The 22,069-nt window shown below is 41.9% G+C and overlaps 1 protein-coding gene across 15 annotated transcripts in view; it reads right to left on the reverse strand.

Annotated features, from left to right (window-relative positions):
* The window catches only part of MPPED2 (metallophosphoesterase domain containing 2), a 204,060-nt gene that overhangs the window by 90,386 nt on the left and 91,605 nt on the right, over positions 1-22,069 (reverse strand). For 8 of the 15 annotated variants that reach the window (XM_081543536.1, XM_081543533.1, XM_081543540.1 and 5 more), the window contains one exon: positions 10,359-10,584. In XM_081543536.1, coding sequence (XP_081399662.1) covers positions 10,359-10,584 — 226 coding nt within the window. Of the gene's footprint in view, positions 1-5,211; positions 6,291-6,407; positions 10,585-22,069 lie in introns of those variants that run through there. The other 7 variants (XR_014069254.1, XR_014069256.1, XR_014069253.1 and 4 more) reach the window with 5 other exon arrangements.

The raw sequence follows: 22,069 nt of genomic DNA on the forward strand, positions 1-22,069 counted from the left end.
ATAGAGATCCATCCAAAATCCACCATGCCAGACATTAGGCTTTTATAAACCAGGTGCTTCTCTTCATTTATTTTTCATTTTTTTGTTGCAAATTTCATACTTAGACACTTTAGTCACAGTAATTGTATTTACATTTTAACCAAGCCAATCTTTTCTAATATTCGTGCAGAACAGTCTTCCTGTATCTCCTCCTGAATTAAAGCAGGTTTGCAACTCATTTTTTCTGCTCTTTATGGAATGCAGACACATTCTGCTAACCCAGAGGCTTTCAAAGTGTGCCACCAACTTCCTGTTTCAGGAACCCTCATGGAACATTCCACGTTCAATTTATAGTTCCCATCCAAGATCACTTTTATTTTTTCTGGGTGAAAACACAGTACACAACGTTACTCATACATTTAAAATGACGCTCCATGTAAGTGACCTTAAAACACTCCATATGTCTTCATTTAACAGACATCTATTTACTCTTCCACATCCTTTGACCACATGCTGCCAATATATGGGGTTCCCTTCCTAAATGGTTTCCACTTATCCAGATCATTACAACTTGCTGTGCAAAAAAATTGTACAATGTTTGCTTTTAAAAATTCTCTCCCCTGCTTCACACACATACACATACAGGGTGACTATTTTCCTAGACAGTTTCCTATTCACTTCATTTCTTGTCCCTTTTTGCTTCTTCCCTTCTACTTTGGTATATTATAATAAAAAAGAAAAGAAAGCTGACAAACAAACAAAAGTAGCCATCACAAAACTACACAACTATCGATATTACCTTCCAAGGAAGAAAATTGTATTTATTGTGGATTTACTGAGTGTCAGGAACATAACATACATAATCGAATTTTAATGCCATGAAACATACATGGAGTAGTGAAAAAAATAAAGGCTTTGGGGTTAGACTTCCAGTTCTGCTGTTAAGGAAATGAGTATCTTTCTGTAGTATTTAACTTATCTATTTTCATCATAAAACTTCAATTTTTATCAACTCCCAAATGGGGGGTAATATTACTTCCTTTACAGGATGACAGTTGAGGCTTAAAAACTGTTTTATGTAAAATACCTATACGTGAGTGATGCTCAAGAAACAGTAGTTACTGTTCTCTGCATACCCATTTTACAGATGAAACTGTGGCTCAGAGATGAAACAACTGGCTTAACCAGGTGAGTTCTACATGATAAAACTGAGACACAAGCTTGCTGCAGACAGCTGCTTCTAAAGGCTGCAGCCTCTACACACTCCTTGCTTCTCCCGTCAGTAGGCAGAACAGAGCTATAGCTGTTTAAGCTACGTCCAGTCTGGGAATCAGACCTTTCAGGGTGTATCTCCCTGATGGGGAGGTCCAGCTGGCAGTTTGTTAACCTGAAGAACTAATGGTTTAAGGGAAGAGGGGATCAACAGGAACTCAGCCCAGGTTCAACAAACCCTTCACTGTCAGACAGATGTCCCTGAACACAGCATCTTTTCGCCTGTCCCCCAACGAGCTCCCACAGGCTTACAGGTGACCCCTTGGGAGGCCACGTGACATACCTTGATGGCCTTCTTACAGACACAGCCTAACAACTTGTGTCTCAGTTTTATCATGTAGATCTCAGTTCCCTCCTTAAGTAAGTTGCTTCATCTCTGAGCCACAGTTTCATCTGTGAAATGGATATGCAAATAGGTATGCAAAGGGAAGAGGGCCTCTCCCAGAATACAAGAATGGCTTTGATTACCATGATTCTGTTGTGAAACAACTCTGGCAGTGGGGCAGATGCATCAGAAAGGGCAAATGGGCCACCCGAGCCATGCTCAGGCGTTAAGTCATGTCGGATTCTTTGTGACCTCATGGACTGTAGCCCGCCAGGCTCCTCTGTCCATGGGGTTCTCTAGGCAAGAATATAGGAGTAGGTTGCCATGCCCTCCTCCAGGGGATCTTCCTGACCCAGAGATCGAACCCGAGTCCCTTATGTCTAACCTGCATTGGCAGGTGGGTTCTTTACCACTAGCACCACCTGGGAGGCCCCTGTGCCTGGCAAAAAGGAAGCACTGGGTAGAAGGGGCAGCTTCCTAGCTGGACTCCAAAGCCCATTCACTCTCATCATCAGGAGGACTAAAGGAACCCGCACGGTTACTTGGACTTACTCGTGGGTACACCTGAACTACAGGGGAAAGGTATGCAGGAGGTGCCGGAAGGCAGAGCGTGGAACCAGGCAAACACGGGCTGCAACTGTCAAAGGGACCCCAGTGGGCTCAGTATCTGGTAATAGCTGGAGAAACTCATGTTACACTTACAACTCAAGGATTAAATAAGAAATACATGTTTGTCACATAGCTTGAAAATAAATGGTACAGAATCTATATGGCTTTAATTCAACTCTAAGAATTCAGCCACTGAGACCACAACCATCGAGAAATGTCATATGTTCAATAACTGGTTTCTAATGTCCAAAGGACATTCTGAAGGCCCACTTGGTTTAGCTTCTGGCCGAACTCACACTTTACACTGGTTGCTTTTACTATAGCTTAAAGAGATAGTCTCCAAATCTAAAAGAAACTTCTGTAGCTACCCAGAGCATGGGGATAAGGCAAATGAAGTAAAGAACTGACAACTGAGAATTTAAAAATACTGTTGGAGCCTGTCTTTGAAAGTTCTCACTGCCTTCAAGGTCTGTCTCACCACTCCCCTTCCTCACCTTCATGAGACCATGCTCACCTGAAGAGATTTTATGCACTCTACTTTTTGAACATTCGGGAAGGATCTAGACGTGTCCATGAAGAGCTCATGGGCATAGGTTAGCCCTTTCTTTGGCTCCATTTTGTTCTACCATCTCTAGTGGTCCTTGCAGATTCATGGCAATGCTTGATCTTGTCTCAGAAATATTTTCTTTTCTTTTGCAACTGAGTGTCTCATAAGTGTAGACCTGCAGTCCAGGAGCCACAGACACATCTCTATCACCGCCACACTCATTCATTTATTTAGCAGAAATGGACTGAGCATCCACTGTGCCAGGCTCCAGGCTGGGGATGGAGGCCCCTGCTCTCGTGGCACTTACAGCCACTGTATCATCTCCCTCCATCCACCCCAACAACTCTGGGTTAAAAAGGAGCCTATCAGTGTGACATGAGAAAATGAGGGAATGCCAAGTAGCCAGCGACGGGGTCTCAACGTGGAAGTCCAAGTCTGCCTGAAGCACAGTGCATGGGTCCATGTGAGCCCGACTTCAGTGGCGACACTCGGCCAGCACTTCCTTTTTGGTGCATGTGCCCAGGGCTGCCGTCTCTCTCAGCAGCTCCTCGGCAGAGGGGATGGAAGTTGTCCCCATGAAGCAGAAGGACCAGAGGAACTGGCCCACGTCTTACGAAACACTGAAGTATTCAGTTCAGTTCAGTTCAGTTGCTCAGTCGTGTCCGACTCTTTGTGACCCCATGGACTGCAGCACGCCAGGTTTCCCTGTCCATCATCAACTCCTGGAGTTTACTCAAACTCATGTCCATTGAATCAGTGATGCCATCCAAACATCTCATCTTCTGCCATCCCCTTCTCCTCCGGCCTTCAATCTTTCCCAGCATCAGGGTCTTTTCAAATGAGTCAGTTCTTCGCATCAGGTGGCCAAAGTATTGGAGTTTCAGCTTCAACATCAGTCCTTCCAATGAACATTCAGGACTGATTTCCTTTAGGATGGACTGAGGCACAGATTCCCATTATACCCTAAATTCTGGAGCATATCATGCAAAAGAGGCTGGATCATTCCCTTCTTCCGTTCCCCCAACATTCCCATTGTCTCCCCTCAAACACCTCACCACTGAAGCCTGAGAGCTCCTGGAAGGACTGGCCTGGATTTCTGCGTGTCCTTTTTCACAACCAGACGGGAACAGTCAAGACTTCTATGTGGCCATTTCCTGAGTTGCCTCAGGTCAAGGAGTAGAGTGACATCTGCGGTTACTAGGATATTTTCCCTCAGCCTCGAAAGCTCCTCAAAGGAACACTGGATTCTAGTGCTCTGTGTGTGTGTGTGTGTGTGTGTGTGTGTGTGTGTGTGTGTGTGTATGTGTTAGTCACTCAGTTGTGTCCAACTTTTTGCGACCCATGCACTGTAGCCCACCAGCATCCTCTGTCCATGGAATTCTCCAGGCAAGAATACTACAGTGAGTTGCCATTCCCTTCTCCAGGGCATCTTCTTGACCCAGGGATCGAACCCAAGTCTCCGGGTTCGATCGGCATTGCAGGCAGATCCTTTACTGCCAAAGTCACCAGGCAAGCCCCGATTCTAGCCCTGTCTCTCCCCAGACTAACTCTGGGCATGTCACCTTCTCTGCCAAAAACTCAGTCTTGGTCTCCTTTGTCAAATGAAGGCAATACCATCATGACACGCTAGCACTTGCAAAATCTGGCTATTGTTAATAATTATTAATATACACCCTTTGCATTTTGTTAAGAATTTTTTTTAAATTTTAACTATTTAGAATTGTTGTGAAGCCCAAATGAACACAGGTGAAAGTTCCCTAAGTGAAATATACCATCCAAATATGTTTCTTATCATTGTTGGCTAATTGAGTTGGTCTCTCAGAATTTTCAGGTAAAAATTTAAATCATGCCCAATGCCGATATTAAGCATAAATGATTGCTCAAGAACACGTATATATCTCCTCCCACATTTGCTTATACAACCCATAAAAGCACATGGCAGGTTTTAAAGGTTTGGATCCAGCGGGCAGAGAGGTACGAGTTGGATCCAACATCCCAAACTCCACATACACCAGCTTCTGCCATGGTATTTACTGGCATGGCCACTGACGGGAGATAGGAAGCCAGGGGACTGGTGTTGCTTTCTCCCTTTCCAAATAAACAAGGCGGCTGTTAAACCAGAAGTGAATCTGATCCTTTGCAGCTTTAAGAGCAAGTCAGCTGCACTCTGAAGCAAGCAAAAATGTAAGCAGAGCCTGAAACTCTGGAGCAGGGTAGACCCGCCACAGGTTTCAGAATGGGAGAGTCCATGGGCCCAGGGCCAAGAAAAATGAAATGTTAGCCTGGGCCTTTAAACAGAATCGTGTAGAAGCAGAGTGCATATTTGTTTAACACAAATACACAGACCTTCTTCTGTGCCAAGACCTTCCTGAACCCTCCTGAATAAAAGCTGGAATCCTTGAGACTGTGGTACAGAAACAATATTGTTCCTACATTGCTGTTCTTTAGCATTCACAGACTTTCCTCTTGAATGTAGAGATATTTCTTTCTTTTCTTTCTTTTTTTTTGGCCCAAGTTAATTACAAAGTATGACTATGAAAATAAAATAAATGAGCCCATTCCACTCATCCCCGTATCTGAATTCTATCATATGAGTTGCCCATTGGTTTTCTAATCCTCTCACTCAATATCTGCTGTTAATTTGTTTGCTATTGCCAGAACTTAAGACTGTCAGCAAAATACATGATGCATCACAAAACTTATAATTGGAAATAAAAATATCTGAAGCTGTTCTGACAGGGTAAAGTACCATGGTGCTGATCAGAACAAGGAAACGTGAGCAACCTTATAGCTGTTTGTGTGCAAACACAATTATGTATAAATGCGGCAGAGAGTTGAATCAACACTTAACTCCCACTTTGAAAAACACTGAGAAAATTACATTTAAAGGCATGGACGAACTCAACATATTGATGATCCAAAATGAGGGGGAGAGAAGAAGGGAGAAAATACATCCTGCTCACACTTCCTTTGAAAACGCAGCTTGATGGGCTTTCTCTTGCTGTTTCAACCATCTTAGAATTACGCTGCCTGGGACTCCATCTAATTTTCTGGCTGCAGAAGTTAAGGCACTTCCTCCACAGTTACTAAATCTGACAAATTACACCTGGGTCTACTCTAACATGAAAAAGCGTGCTCTTTGTTCCCGACCCTTGGTCAGCATAGAGATCAAATTCCTGGACATTGGAAAGCCCCACTCATTTTCATTAAAAGCAATGGGAGACCAGCTCTGCATGTCTGTTCAGGAGGGGAACAAGGTTCACTGCCGAACAATACAACCGCCATGCTCAGACCAGAGCAAGATGCACTTTTTACTCTTTGCAGCTTGGCTACTGCTCCGTTTGTACCCATATTTTTTTCTTTTTTTTTCTTTTCTACATAAGCATCTTGGTAGCAAAATAACAACTGAAATTAAAAAGAAGAAGAATAAGAAGAGTAGTCAGTTTTTAAATAACTAGTCCCATGAGTGAATTTATTGAAATCTGCTTGCACTAACGGAGAAGGCAATGGCACCCCACTCCAGTACTCTTGCCTGGAAAATCCCATGGACGGAGGAGCCTGGTGGGCTACAGTCCACGGGGTCGCTAAGAGGCGGACACGACTGAGAGACTTCACTTTCACTTTTCCCTTTCATGCACTGGAGAAGGAAATGGCAGCCCACTCCAGTATTCTTGCCTGGAGAATCCTAGGGATGACGGAGCCTGGTGAGCTGCTGTCTATGGGGTCGCACAGAGTCGGACACGACTGAAGTGACTTAGCATAGCTTGCACTAAAATGCTGGCTACAGATCCAGTAACCAAAAATACAAAGATGATTTCAAAATGCCACCTCTCCTCTACGCTGGCCAGACCAGCAGTGAGTGAGTTAGCACAGTGGCTGATATCTGACAGATTAGAATTTTGTCTCCTCTGATCAGCATTTGGAAAAGAAGTACAAGAGCTGAAAGCGATCATAAGAGATTAGGAACCATCTCAGTGGCAAAGAACCAACATGAGGGATACAAGAAATCCACGAGCTTTGCTGAACAAGAGCAGAGTCCTGGGCAGATCTAACTGCCAGGCCACACAATATCCTCTTCTTCTGTCCCCCAGAGAGGGAATGAAAAAGGTAACAGGAGAAATTACGAAAAGCTTTAACTGCACTGTTAATTCTGTGACAATACATCACGCCTGATTCCTTTCTTTAAGACTCTTGGAAAAATGATGAGGTGAAGGAGTATATACAGAAGCCACAGAATCCGGCAGAAGGCCTCCTGAGTCAGGTTCCCACCCCCCCCCCCCTCTCGGGAACTAGTCAACTCCTGCCTTCCTTCCAAGGAAACACCTTTCTTCCAGGACAAGGCACCCCATTTACTTCTTCAGTGTAGGTCAACGGATTTTCCCAGACCCATCAAACCACAGCCAAACTCTCTTCCTTGCAGATGTAATAAGCACCACAGTGCACTCCAATTGCAAACACCCACGAGGGCTCAGGATTGTTTTAAGTTATTTTCCACATACAAATTCCTCCTAAATTGTAAGTCAGGAGACACTGCGTTAATTCTCTCTGGTCTTTAGGAAGCTTTCAGTGGTGCTACAAGTTACAAACATGGAATGAATATGAGCTAATATACCTTGTTTAGAGCAAAACTGAGTCACAATTCACATTTTGTAAATGAGTTAATAGCTCTCTCCCTGGTCAGATGGCAATTACTTTTGAGAAATCTGTGACATGATGGAAATCCTTAGTATCAAGGTTCTCATTTTGATTTGTTTTTAAATTAAAACCAATAGCAATATCAGCAAATCAGAACTTAATATTTTCTCTGGAAAACTCATTGGGAAAGCATGGAAATCAAACTTAAATCAGTTCTAATTTACAAAACAGAAACAAATTCACAGACTTAGAGAACAAACTTATGGTTACCAGGGGGAAGGGACAGTTAGGGAGTTTGGGATGGACATATACACACTGTTATATTTAAAATGGATAACCAACAAGGTCTTAGTATATAGCACATGGAACTCTGCTCAATGTCATGTGCCAAACTGGACAGGAGGTTAGTTTGGGGGAGAAAAGATATATGTATAGTTGAATCCCTTTGCTGTCCAGGTAAAATTATCACAACATTGCTAATTGGCTATATTCTAACATAAAATAAAAAGTCAAAAAAATTATTAAATCAGTTCACATTATTTTGGGGTTGGAATATCTGATGGGTTACTAAGCAGCCATTCACCTACTTGTGAACCTCAGGGATGGAAAAATCCTTTTTGCTGACAGGATAAAAGTAGCAGCTCTGATATAAATTCCCCCAAATTTGTTTCCAATCTAATTCTTAATAATGAAAGAGGCTAAAAATTGTACAAAATATTAAAATAATCAAGCATGTCCACAAATACATGCTCTTTGAATATTCTAATTTGGGTGACTACTGAAGTGGGTGGCATTAGAGAGAAAGTGGGGCAGACCTCACTGCCCCTGTTTTACAGAGAAGTTAACGGATTTGTCACGCAGTCACCAGAGACTGAACTAAGGCTAGACACCCCCACATCCAACTCCCAGTGCAACAGTCTCTGTACAAAGGTGGACAAAGGTACAAAGTAGACTGGAAACACCAACCTCACCAGGTCAGTAACAGGTGACTTATCAAGTGCTTATTCTTATGTCAGAAAGCCTTCTGCATGCTGTGGATGCATTAACTCACTTATGACAACCATGAGAGAAAAGTAAAATTGCTATTTCCCGCTTTACAGATGAGAAAACAGAGGCAAGGAGGTATTCGGGGAAAAGTTCAAGTCCAAAAGCTGAATAAGCGGTGGAAATGGGAAATCAGTTGTCCCTGTACAGAAACGCTGATGTAAGCATTCCTAAATCAACGTTCAGATTACAGCAGTTCTGGGAATATTAATTTTAACCAAAAAAATCTTCAGTGAGATCCGAACTGAGTTGGACATGACTGAGCGACTAACATTCTTCCTGTATCCACTAATCAGTCCTTCTGGATACTAACTAGCAAAGCTAGAAAAAAAAAATTACACGAAATGTCTCAACTTTCTGTTCTACAGAGGACAATCCAAACTGTTGAGTAGGGGTCTGTGTGTATGCTCAGTACTGTCTGACTCTTTGTGACCCCATGGACTGTAGCCCACCAGGTTCCTCTGTCCATAGAATTTTCCAGGCAAGAATACTGGAGTGGAGTGCCATTTCCTACTCCAGGGGATCTTTCCCACTCAGGGATAGAACTTGCACCTCTTATGTCTCCTGCATTGGCAGGCAGATTCTCTACAACTGCGCCACCTGGGAAGCCCTGGGAAGTTGAGTGAGGTGGCCAATCTGAATTCACTCTGTCCTTTTCCAGCCTTATTCACAACTCCTAGGGCATGACCAGGATACTCTTCCAGGCTGTGTAAGTAAAGGTCAGTTTTTGTGCTCTATATACACATAGGGCTCTCAAAGAGTAAAAAAGCAAATAAATAAAAATCCAAGACTTCTCTGCTATCGATTTTCTGATCTAACACTCCCATTTTAAAGATGCAAAAACTGGCTCTAGAACCTAAGTGACTTGCTTAAGTTCACATAAATACTTAGTAGCAGAGGTAAGGCCTGAAAAGTGGTAATTATTAATATTGCTCTAAGCAAATCACCAGACATTCTTCTCAATTCATTGCAAACATCAGCCAATTTAATCATCACCATAACCCTCTAAAGCAGGTATTATTTCCACCATCTTAGAGATGCAGAAACTGAGGTTCATCCTCTATAAGTTAACTTCTTCAAAACCAGACAACTGCCAGCTGACAGAGCCAAGATCAACATGCTTCCTTATCTGGTCCCAAAGAATATGCACCAGCTTCAAGTTTTCTAGAGCTGAGAACTGCAGTACCAAGAATTCTAGAACTGAGCTCTTAGCCTGTAACTTCCAAACTGTCTGGGGATCAGTCTTGCCTGCGTGTGTGTGTGTGTGTGTATTAGTCACTCAGTCCTGTCCGACTCTGCGACCTCATAGACTGTACCTCGCCAGGATCCTCTATCCATGGGATTCTCCAGGCAAGGGGTGGGTTGCCATTCCCTTCTCTAATCAGTCTTGCCTGGGGAGCTTTAAAAATACAGGTCACTGGGCTCCACCTCAAGAAGGAGAATCAGCATCTTGGGCGGGGGGTGGGGGGAGCGGTTATGGCTTCAAAATCTGTATTTCTTCAGAGTTATCAGGTGATTCTCATGCGTAGCAAGATTTGAGAAACTCTAAGCAAGCTATTTCATGAGTGTTTCCAATGTAAAACATAAGGAGGAAATGAATCACCTAAGGCTGATGGAATGTTCAGAGTGGCTGAATCTGCGTGAAGGGTAACACGGTGACCTTCCCCCAAATTTTTCTGTGTCCACCGACACACGTGCAGCCCCAGTCACACAAACAGACATGTATCTACTGTACCAAAGCCCTGCCCTCACTGATCTCGCCTAAAGAAATCTGCATCACAACCAACAATTCGCAGCAGTGCCAAAATTCGTGTTCTGTTGGAAATACAGCAAAAAGGTTTCATTTCACCTTTATTTTTTTGGTTTAAGACACTTAAGCTGGCACCATGCTTTCTCAGCGTTGAGCTAAAAAAAAAGGAGGGGAAGACTGTTGGAATGAACACTTACCAAGGTGCACCATATATCCTGAATCCCTTCACTGTTACCTCCGAGTCTTGTAAGTAAATACTGTTCGTCAGGAGGGACTGAACGTTGTCAAAGTCCTCTGGTTTCAATTTGGACACAGAAGGGAAACGGTAGTAGTCCTGTTTAACAAGGTCTGCCATGAATTCCTTATCAAATGTCAGTTCATGATTCCCAGCAATCACTATTTTATATTCATATGGCAGGTTTCCTGAAATACGAAACAAAAAAAAGCACCAATTAGCACGTTCATTTCCCATCACGAAGTACAACAGCCGAGACTGCGTGATTACCAGACAGTATCCCCAAACGAAATAGCTCACACGTTCCTTTATATTTCCATGGGAACCAAAATTTATGACTACTCCTTTATGCTAACAAAAATGACAATAAACGAGAGACAGGAAGCCGCTCAGAAGCTAAAAAGCTACTAAGGAGACATTAAGTTTTCTAGTTCCATTTCCCTTTGCTGTTTGCTACAGCTTCACTGTGATGAATCCATACTGTGATCCATAGTTTAGAATCATCCAGCAAAAAGTACTTTAGTCATAAGCCTTAAAAAAAGGTCTAGACTCGGTTTTAATCCTTAAAAAATAAGCCGACCAACTGTTTGCGACAACTCTGTTCACTGCTAGATTTTTAGTATCACCTAGTACAAAAGACATGGCATACATATTTCACAATTTGCATAAATCAAAGGAAGCACACAGTACAATTTCATATGGCAAGTTAAAGTTTACCTTTTGGCTTGTGAATAAAAAGATTAATAATGACCCCCTGATTAGAAGGCTAACTTCCCTCCCATTGGGATGCGAGAAGAAACTGTAAAGCTTAACCCCCTTTTAATATTTATGGTATGGAAATGTGAGTTCGCCGTGCGTGCTTTATATGCAAAAGTTTCCCGATCAAAATGAGATAATTCTGGGAAGAAGAATGAAAGCTATAAAGGAAAACCCAAACACCAGACTTCTGCATAGATTTATAATGTTTGAATAAAGTACAGATCATACATATTAATAACTCATCGTGATGCTATAAGAACCAAAATCCAAAGGGAGATAGTGCCCGGCAGCTGTCCCCATCCTGAAATTAATGCCCTTTTCTCTTCTTTCTCATTACCCATCCCTGAAGCCTCACCACTGGGCAGCTGCTCATTTTATTTCATTTTTATTTTGAGGAGGAAAAGGGTGGGAAGACGGTGCCTATAATTCCAGCTTCCTGAGACTCCCGGGTCCAATGCAAAATTAATGTTTCCTGCTATTCCAGGAAGAATGAAAGTTACCACGAGCAGGAATTGGATATATTTGTTGTAAGAATTTGTCCTTACCAGCAAGCCAGAGTCAATGAATCAATTAATGAAGCTTACAGTCGGAGACAGAATTGTATTTGCGTGGGGAAGGCAAGTTTTTGTCATAGGTCCAGTTGGATTTCACCAATGCAAATTGTAAATAGTATTAAAATTGGATACACAGAATGTGGGCTTATGGGGAGACTTATGAGAGAGATGAAAACAGGCAGAAAATAATACTGCAGGAAGATAAAACTGAAAACATGGTGGCTAAGTTATCAATGGATATCCTTGACTACTGGCCCACAGAGCTGTGTGACATGCCTTTGGCCTCAGCTATTCAAAAGGTTGCGGTGAAGAGCTCCAAAAAAATAGGAAGCCTCTCTCAAGGACATCCCTGGTGGCCCGGTGGTTAAGAATCTGCCTGCCAATGCAGGAGACTTGGGTTCGATCCCTGGCCTGCAAGGATTACACATGCAGCAGGGCAACGAAGCCCATGTGCCACAACCACTGAAGTCCGAACACCCTAGAGCTTGTGCTCCACGAGAAGAGAAGTCACCACAATGAGAAGCCCACACATGGCAAACTGGAGAGTAGACTCCACTCACTACAACTAGAGAAGCCCACGAACAGCAACGAAAACCCAGCACAGCCAATAAGTAAATAAATAGATTAAAAAAAGAAAGTAAGAAACTTCTCTTAAACACATGCAAAGCTTATAATCTGCACTAGCATAAGGCAGTAAGACTGTGATGTATGTTGCAAGTTACTTGGCTAAAATGATGATATTTTGCACAATTCCCTACACTTAAAATACAGATAAAAGATGTATTCAGGAGTCTGAAAATTCCCAGCACTGTACACGATAGAAATTTTTGAGATGCCCCACTACTTCAACATCATGGCTCTGTGACCCCACTGGCGCAGTACTACCTCCCTGGATCCACCCTCCTCCCAAGGCTGGAACAGGCTGAAATGTTTTCCTGGACAGTAATCTGCTCCAAGGCAGGTACTACCTGATTGAATCTTTGAGCAACTCCATTTGTACGAGTCACGCTTTAGCTGCCAGTTCTCCTTTAATGATTCATGATGATGGACTCACTGCAAACTCTCTCTTTATGCACCACTGCTCTTGCAAGAGGCCTTGGCTTCTTGCTTTTTCCATTTTAGAGCATTGCTTCAGGGATGGGATGGGTGAGACTGGGAAACAAGGCGACCTGAAGGAAGTACATTTCTCCCCTTCAGATCAGTGGAAGAAAAAAAATAAAACTGCTGCAAAGTAAATCTTTCTCAGGAAGACAGGCCTCTTCAGTATCTTTTAAATCAAATTTTGGAGACTCAGCATAAAGAAGTAGCCACCAAAATGAACAGCCGTGGAAATCGTCATGATATTTACACACTGCCAACAAACTCATCTCTTTCTGAGAATCCAATAGTAGTTTCCAACTTCCATCCTCTGTTACCTATGTTATGAGATTGTTTGACATGTTTTCTTTTTTGCTGAACTGACCTTTCATCTGTAATCTGCCAACCTTTATGTTTTATATGAAAAGTGTAAGCAAGGCAGCTGACAAATCTCCTGTTACTTGATGGCATTTTCTTTTTCTTTTTCCAGACTAGATTAATTTGGAAGGCTCTGCAGTCAAGCTCCAACCTTCTTGGTATTCAAATAGCATGATTTTAAAATTGTCAGACAAAGAGGTGCCTGCCTTTATCCATTTTATTCAGATCAGGTCATCGAAGTTGATCTGCCTGAATAAAAAACCAAGGCCATATGCAGATATTCTAATGTGGAAAAAGTCTTGCTTTGAATGACCTAAAGAATTCTACCAACTAACCAGTTCTATCTTCCCCAAGACATGGTATATGTTTTACCGGTAAGATACGAGATGATTTTAGGTGAAATAGAGATGAATTTCTGATAGAATGTCAAACAGCTTAGTATGTTCTAAAAATGCACATTTGAAAAAATACGCCAATGAAAGTAATGATATATGGCTTCATTTTTCTACTATCTTTTCTATTTTCATTTTTCTATTTTTGTATATAAAGTAGGAGATGGTTTAAAGAAAACTATTGAGCAAATAACCATATAGATAATTCAAAGACTTGGCAAAGCGATGACTACCAAGTGAATGAATGAAATTTGGGAAACTAGCCCATCTATCAGTTCAGTTTAGAGCTATAGATCATAAGTAAGACAACAAGTTCTTGGAGGCAGCAATTAAGTCTTATTCACAACTGTGTCTCCTACTGTATCTGTATTACCTCACTATATCATATAAGTAGATGCTCACTTAAAAACTAAAGGATAGCTGAAGCAAGCTAGGTCTTCACTGCTATGCCACAATTCTATTTATCCTACACTCTTGCCACTGTCTATTCCCTAAGCAGCCATCACAAAACTTTTCCAGGTTCCAGGCTCCATCTGATTCCCCACTTAGCTCACAATACGCATCCTCTAGCCCCAAGGTAGGCTCTCTTTATTTCCCAATTGCTCCTTTACTTCTTCTCATCTTTTTAATAATTGGCCTCAATGCTTTTCTTGTCACTGGCACTTTAATTTTTCAGACATCTCTCTATGCTATTTTGGATGTCTTTATTATATTTCTCCCACTTAGTAGGTTTATGTTTACTCACCCCAAGAAAATAAAAACAAGAAGCTCTTCACACACACATACACACACACACACATCTCAAATCAATCCTAAACCATCCCTGGAATTATTTCTTCTTTCAGATGCTTCTTCATTTTATTTCTAAACTTCTGGAAAGAGGCTTCTAGAAGTTTGCTGTTACTAGGCCAAATTCAGCTCAGAGATGTACTACACTTGGTCAACTGTTTTGTTTTCTTAGTTGAACTAACATTAGAAATCTGGAGGTATCGCACTAAAAATTCAGGGTTTCTGGTTTCTTTTGGAAGATCAAAAATCAGGCAATTCTGACCTCCAGCCTACTGCAGACCTCCTCAGTCTCTGTTACTTCTCACTGCTGGCCCACTTATCATGACTGGGTACCCTGATGGGCTAACCTACTATTAGAATCAGCAACTGAGACATAAATGGTTACTTAGAATTTACCCAATGTTGGTCTTCCCTGCTGGCCCACAGGTTAAGAATTCCACCTGCCAATGCAGGAGACATGGGTTTGATCCCTGGTCTGGGAAGATCCCACAAGCTAAGGAGCAACTAAGCCCACGCGCCAAAGTACTGAAGCCCCTGGGCCTAAAGCTTGTGCACCGCAACGAAGAGAAGCCACCACTCACCACAACTGGAGAAAATCTGCACGCAGCAAAAAAGACCCAGAGCAGCCAAAAATAAATAAATGAATAAAACTTGAAAAAACAATAATTTACCCAATGCAACCTCCCTCTGTTTCTGCACTCAACCAAAAGCTTCCCTGAATGTCAATAATTACCTCCTAAAAACCAAAGCCGAGGTTTTTCCTGCATCCTCATCTCCAAGGATCACACGGCAGTGACACCTCTGTCCACTAAAGTATCTTTTTCCTAGATTAGTGATGCTGGACTCTGCCTTCTCCTCCTGCCTCTCCAGGGTATCCCTTCCTCCCTTCCCCCTCAGTTCCCTGTGCCTCTCATCTCGTTCTCAGCTGACCTGCTACACTTCCGCTCTTTATCATTACTTCTATGAATATTATTTAGTATTTTTTACTGCATGTGTCACATTTCTACTCTTTATGATTAAGTTTATAAGTCTTATTACAAATTAAACTGGAGCGGCAGCATGGGTAATTGTAGAGGTTTTGCAGGCTTCACCACCTACTAACTATATGGGCTTGGACAGAGCTCTTATGTCCTCTAAGCTGTCTTAGAAAAACAAGGACAATAATTGCACCCACCTCACAGGTTGTGTTCTAGATAAAATGAGATAGAGCTTCTAAAGCACATGCATGGTATGGAGTAAATAATCAGTGCACATTAATTATTATTTTATTCCATTTGTTTAGTTTTTCCCTTTGCATGTGACTTAGCTCCTCCTAGACGGTCCTTGAAGGCATGGATTGTGGCTTGTAGTTCCCTGTTTGATCCAAACTAGTCCAATACCTTGGGCTTCCCAGGTGACTCAGTGGTAAAGGATCTGCCTGACAATGCAGGAGATGCAGGAGACATTGATTCCTGGGTCAGAAAGATCCCCTGGAGGAGGAAATGGCAACCCACTCCAGTATTCTTGCCTGAAAAATCCCATGGACAGAGGAGCCCAGTGGGCTACAGTCCACGGGGTCGCAAAGAGTTGGACATGACTGAGCGACTGAGCACACACACAATTCAATACTTTCCAAATGGCAGGCACATAATAAGCATCGTTCAACAAGTGAAGGAATGACTGAATCCCTTCAAGACTCACCAGGAGCTTCCTAAAAAGAATTCCAGGAATGAGCTTGTCATCTTGAGTCATGACAAGGTTTAAGCCAGTATCAGATTCTCCTCCAAGTTTAAGCCCTCCTGAACTGCTAGCTCAATTAAAAAAAAAACACACACACAGTTGGGGGCCAACTCTAATACATCTGTGAGCTGAATTTGGCCTACGAGATGCAAGCTTCTGGAATCCTCTTTCCAGAATTTTAGAAGTGAAATGAAGACGCATCTCCAATCCAGTCTAGCCAAATAATCTCCAACACACTATTTTTAAACTGCAGTTTCTTCAAATATAAATGGGGGGGGCTCATAATCACATTGCCCTTAAGGTTTGATGCACATTACATAATCTACTGCATGTAAAGATGTGCACAGTTTCTAACACTTCATCATCTCTAAACAGGTATTAGCTGTGCTCAAATAATTATTACAATGATTGCCCTTCCTACTTGCCAACCAAGAAAATACTAGTTTGTCCACAAATTGGATCACCCTCTGGTCACATTGCACAACGTCACTATCTTCAAAGATAAGCATCTGAGGATGAAAAGGAAAACTTTGACTTTCCAAAGGCTGAAACTGACATGGTGCAATGTGTCCTTCAAGTTAACAAAAATATCACTAGGGTCATTAAGATGTCTGGATCTGGAGGTGATGGTGGGTGGACACATGAGACTTTCAACCTGTACACACTGCAAACCTAGCTGCCTCTGTCAAGATGTTTCTAACCCTGAAAATGTGTGCCTTTAACACATCACTTATTTTCTCCTTCAATGATCCAGTTACTCATTTCTTCTAACATTTACTGACTGCCCCCAAATGGGCCAGGATCAGTCCCTCATTAACAAATGAATAGTGCAATATGTGATAGGTAACAGCTTCAATTCTATTTCTGTCAAGAGTGACTACTCACTTGGAATATCTTTAATATATTTTTTAATAAAAAATTTATTGGAGTATAGTTGATTTACAATTTTGTGTTAGTTTCAGGTCTATAGCAAAGTGATTCAGTGTTACACATATATTCACTCTTTTTCAGATTCTTTACACATATAGGTTATTATGGAATAGTGAGTCGAGTTCCCTGTGCTATGCAGTAGGTCCTTGTAGGTTATCTATTTTATATGTAGTAGTATGGGTATGTTAATCCCAACCTCCTAATTTATCCCTCCTGCAATGTTTCCCCTTTGGTAACCACAAGTTTGTTTTAAAAAATCTATGAATCTATTAACACATACAAGTGGAATCTAGAAAAGGGGTACATATGATCTATTTGCAAAGCAGAAATAGAGACACAGACATAAAGATTAAACATACAGATACCAAGAATGAAGGGGGGGTGGGATGAATTGGGAGATTGGGATTGACATACACACACTATTGATACTATGTATAAAATAGATAACTAATGAGTACCTACCATGAATTCTACTCAATACTCTGTGGTGACCTAAATGGGAAGAAAATCCAAAAAAAAAGAAGCTATATATATATATATTCATTTTGCTCTACAGTAGAAACTAATACAACACTGTAAAGCAACTATACTCCAATAAAAATTAATTTTAAAAAATGAGAAAACAAAAAAAATGAATGTCCACTGACAAAGGAATGGATACAGAAGATATGGTACATATATACAATGGAATATTACTCAGCCCTGAAAAGAACAAAATAATGCCTAACATCTTTCACTGAATCAGATAGGGTACTCTTCTATGAGTGTATGGAGAGGAACAGAAAAGCTAAGATCTTCAGCTATACACGTCTGGCAAAGCTGTAACAACTTTAAAGCAGACACACAGTAGATTGTGTCGAGGTCAGCCTCCCTTCCTTCCCAAACTCTGGATATTGAACATGTCACTGAAAGTGGCTCCCATGAATCACAGCACAAGACCCTAGAAGCATCCTCAGAAGAGCCTGAGTAATTTGAAAGTCGTGCTCCATAAGCCTCCTTCGGGTGGAGCAGGGCAACTTGAGGAAGCAGACAAGGGCAGAAGGAAGGGAACTGCTGTCGTGTTCACCGTGGCAGTGCTACTTTCCTTTATATTATGATTTAGTACATGGTTTGATTTGAAGAAAGTTATCTCTGGCTTGGCTTCCCAGGTGGCTCAGTGGTAAAGACTTATCCTGCCAAGCAGGAGACCTAAGAGACGTGGGTTTAACCCCTGGGCTGGGAAGATCCCCTGGAAAAGGAAATGGCAACCCACTCCTGTATTCTTGCCTGGAGAATCCTATGGACAGAGGAATCTGGCAGGCTACAGTCTACAGGGTCACAAAAGAGTCAGACATGACTTAGCAACTAAACAACAACATCCTTGGCTTAAAAACATTAAAAAGAAAAATCATAGATATATCCAGTTCCATTTTACTAATGAAGAAAGTGAGTACCAGAGAGGGGCTGTCACTTTCTAAGCAAAGTTCACAGGTCAAGCTGGTTCAAAAGTGGGACAGAAAAGCTCTTTGGTTCTCCTGATAGTATTCTGTCAGGTGAGATCAAATTTTTAACCGCCTCATGGGGTTCAGCTCAAGACCTACCTCTTCCATGAGTCCTCTTCATCCCACTCCTCCATCTACGGTGATCTTTTCTCTAGATCTGGGCAGCTATGATCCTTATGTTTGTATCATGACATAGAACTTCCCTTTCTACATGACTCTCTGCCTGTGTCATGGATTTCTCCTCCAGGGGACATGAAGCCATGTCAGCTTCACACTATGACAACACATACACTGGCTCAATTCAGGCATTTCCCAAATGCTACTGTAGCTGTGGGCTTAATTTCTTATCTACTAGCTCCCCGAAGAATTTGGGAGCCTACCCAAGGAAAGGAAGGTCACAGACTTGAGAAGGGGAAAGAAACTCCTCTGGCCCATCTTCATCCAGGGTCCCAGCATTTAAAAACGTGTAGGCTATATCATGAGAAATAAGATGAGGCTCTGACAGGAGAACAGAAGTTCAAAGTAATAAACCAAAATGTCTACAGGGACCAGAGACATAAAACACAAATGTGAGCTGAACCGATTAGAAGTTATAGAGAGTGGTGAAGACTAAGGCACATGTGCATCAGTATTTTAAAATAAACATATATAAGGACTTCCCTGGTGGTCCAGGGGTTAAGAATCCACTTTCCAATGCAAGGGATGTGGAATCAGTCCCTGGTCCAGGAACTAAGATCCCACATGCCGTGGGACAACTAAGCCCTTAAGCCCCAACTACAGAGCCCACACACTCCAAAGCTGCACGCAGCAACTACAGAGATCCCTTGTGCCGCAACTAAGACTTGATGCAGCCAAAAATAAATATTTTAAAAGTTAAAAAAATAAATATAAATAAGCACTGCTCTGACCCAACAAGGTTCCTTTGCCCCCAACCAATAAAAAAATTAATGTCCCTCAAAATTATCACACAACTGCAACTTCTTTTTTTTTTAAATCATTGTAGAATGTGTTCCTCTTAAAAACTCAAGTTCCAGTCAGATCAAAATGCAAACTTAATTCCAAAATATTTTGTTTTCTTGAGAATCTGCTTCCACCTACTAGGAGTTGGCTCTTGCCCCAGACACTTCATTCTTCACGAATGGGAAGTATGGGGAAGAGAGACAACCAATATGGCCATCAGGTTGTGACTTACACTAAATACCACTTTCCTCATGCCCCATTTTTATCAGGGATCGCCTATTTATTTCTGCTAAAAACCCGGCGGGGGGGGGAACCCAAAGTACAATGGTAGTTCTTTGTGAAGGAGAGCACCCCAAAGCACCCCTGGGGAAAAGAAATCCTACTTATATAAAGGTGACAAATAATTTCAAAATCTCCAATCTCTATGCCCACTTTCCTCAGTACTCCTAAATTCTAGACTTTGAAAATTCATGAGGAAACCAAAATGAAAATTTATGAGGAAACCAAAAATGTTTCTGGCATAACACTCACATTAAATAAAGCTCTCTACATTACAAGAAGCAAACAAGACAGAGATGACAAGTCAGAAGAACCTATAATGGCTCCCAGATGCCCAGGAAAATACAACTCACGAGGCACAACCTTCAGGCTTACCTTCCCTTGACAATGTGAGAGGAAGAAAAGAAAACTAACTTTCTGAGATTAAAAAGAATAAAACAGATACGTAGTCATGTTATCATGTTATCACTACTACAGTCCTATTATCATGGGAGTGTTTCCACACAAAAGAGGTATCTTGCAATTCAATCACATTGCTGAAACCTCTGGTCTGCGTGGGGCACTGCAGATGTTCCCTAATGCCAATGCTATAAAGGGACCTTGTTATATCCCCAAGGTGGATAAAGAAAAGCATTTTTTTTTCCATTTAAAAGTATTATTATAGTTTTAATATATGACTCCAGCAGAGAGGGAAATGTTCAAACTCTTGAAGGTTCTTTATTCCACTGAGGACTCAATAAGACTAACTTTGGCTTGAAAACTGGTCAAGCAGAAAATTTTGCAGGAGGATGGAAGGAAAAAAAATAATGCCAATGGCTATGAGGATGGAAGAACTATGACGCTGTGGGAAGGAATAAGGATGTGTCATTTAAATCCCTTCCTTGTTTGGGAGTTTGGGCTTAGCAGATGCAAACTATTATACAGAGAATATATAAACAACAAGGTCCTACTATTCAGCATGGGTGACTGTATTCAATATCTTGTGGTAAACTATAATGGAAAAGAATATGAAAAAATATATATATTTATATGCAAGTGAAAGTGTTAGCAGCTCAGTCATGTCCGGCTCTTTGTGAGTCCGTGTACTGTAGCCTCCCAGGCTCCTCTGTCCATGGGATTTACCAGGCAAGCAAGAATACTGGAGTAGATTGCTATTTTCTTTCCAGGCTTCCCTGGTGGCTCATTTGGTAAAGAATCCACCTGCAATGTGGGAAACCTGGGTTCGATCCCTGGGTTGGGAAGATCCCCTGGAGAAGAGAACAGCTACTCACTCCAGTATTCTGGGCCGGAGAATCCCATGGACTGTATAGTCCATGGGATCGCAAAGAGTTGGACACGACTGAGCAACTTTCATTTCACTTCACTTCACTTCTGACCCAGGAATGGAATCTGGGTCTCCTGCATTGCAGGCAGATTCTGTACTGTCTGAGCCACCACGGAAGCATGCATGCATGCATGCTAAGTTGCTTCAATCATGTCCAACTCTTTGTGACCCTATGGATCATAGCCCACTAGGCTCCTCTGTCCATGGGATTCTCCAGGAAACAATACTGGAATGGGTTTCCAGGCCCTCCTCCAGGGGGTCTTCCCAACCTAGGGATGGAACCTGCATCTCTTATGTCTCCTGCACTGGCAGGTGGGTTCTTTACCACTAACAACCCCTGGGAAACCCCATATGTGTGTGTGTACGTATATATACAGATACGCATGCATGTCTGCTAAGTCCCTTCAGTTATGTCTGACTCTGTGTGGCCTTATGGACTGTAGCCTCTGTCCATGGAATTCTCCAGGCAAGAGTACTGGAGTGGGTTGGCAAGGCCTCCCCTGGGGGATCTTCCTGACCCAGGGATCAAACCTGAGTCTCCTGTATTGTAGGCAGATTCTTTACCATCTGAGCCACCAGGGAAGTCCCATTTATATATATGTATATATACAGTTATATATACATATATATATACATATATAACAGTTATATGTATATACACATACACATATATGCGAAGAGTTGACTCATTCGAAAAGACCCTGATGCTGGGAAGGATTGGGAGCAGGAGGAGAAGGGGACGACAGAGGATGAGATGGCTGGATGGCATCACCAACTCGATGGACATGAGTTTGGGCAGACTCCGGAAATTGGTGATAGACAGGGAGGCCTGGCGTGCTGCGGTTCATGGGGTCGCAAAGAGTTGGACACGACTGAGCGACTGAACTGAAATGATAGGTATATATGTTTGAATATATATAACATATATATAAATAACTGAATCATTATGCTGTACGGCAGAAATTAACACAACATTTTAAATCAACTATATTGCAATAAATTAAAATTCCTGCCTAGGTGACTACCAGGGG

Source organism: Giraffa tippelskirchi, chromosome 11, assembly GCF_054371585.1.
Source record: "Giraffa tippelskirchi isolate mGirTip1 chromosome 11, T2T-mGirTip1v1.2.pri, whole genome shotgun sequence".
Lineage (NCBI taxonomy): Eukaryota > Metazoa > Chordata > Mammalia > Artiodactyla > Giraffidae > Giraffa > Giraffa tippelskirchi.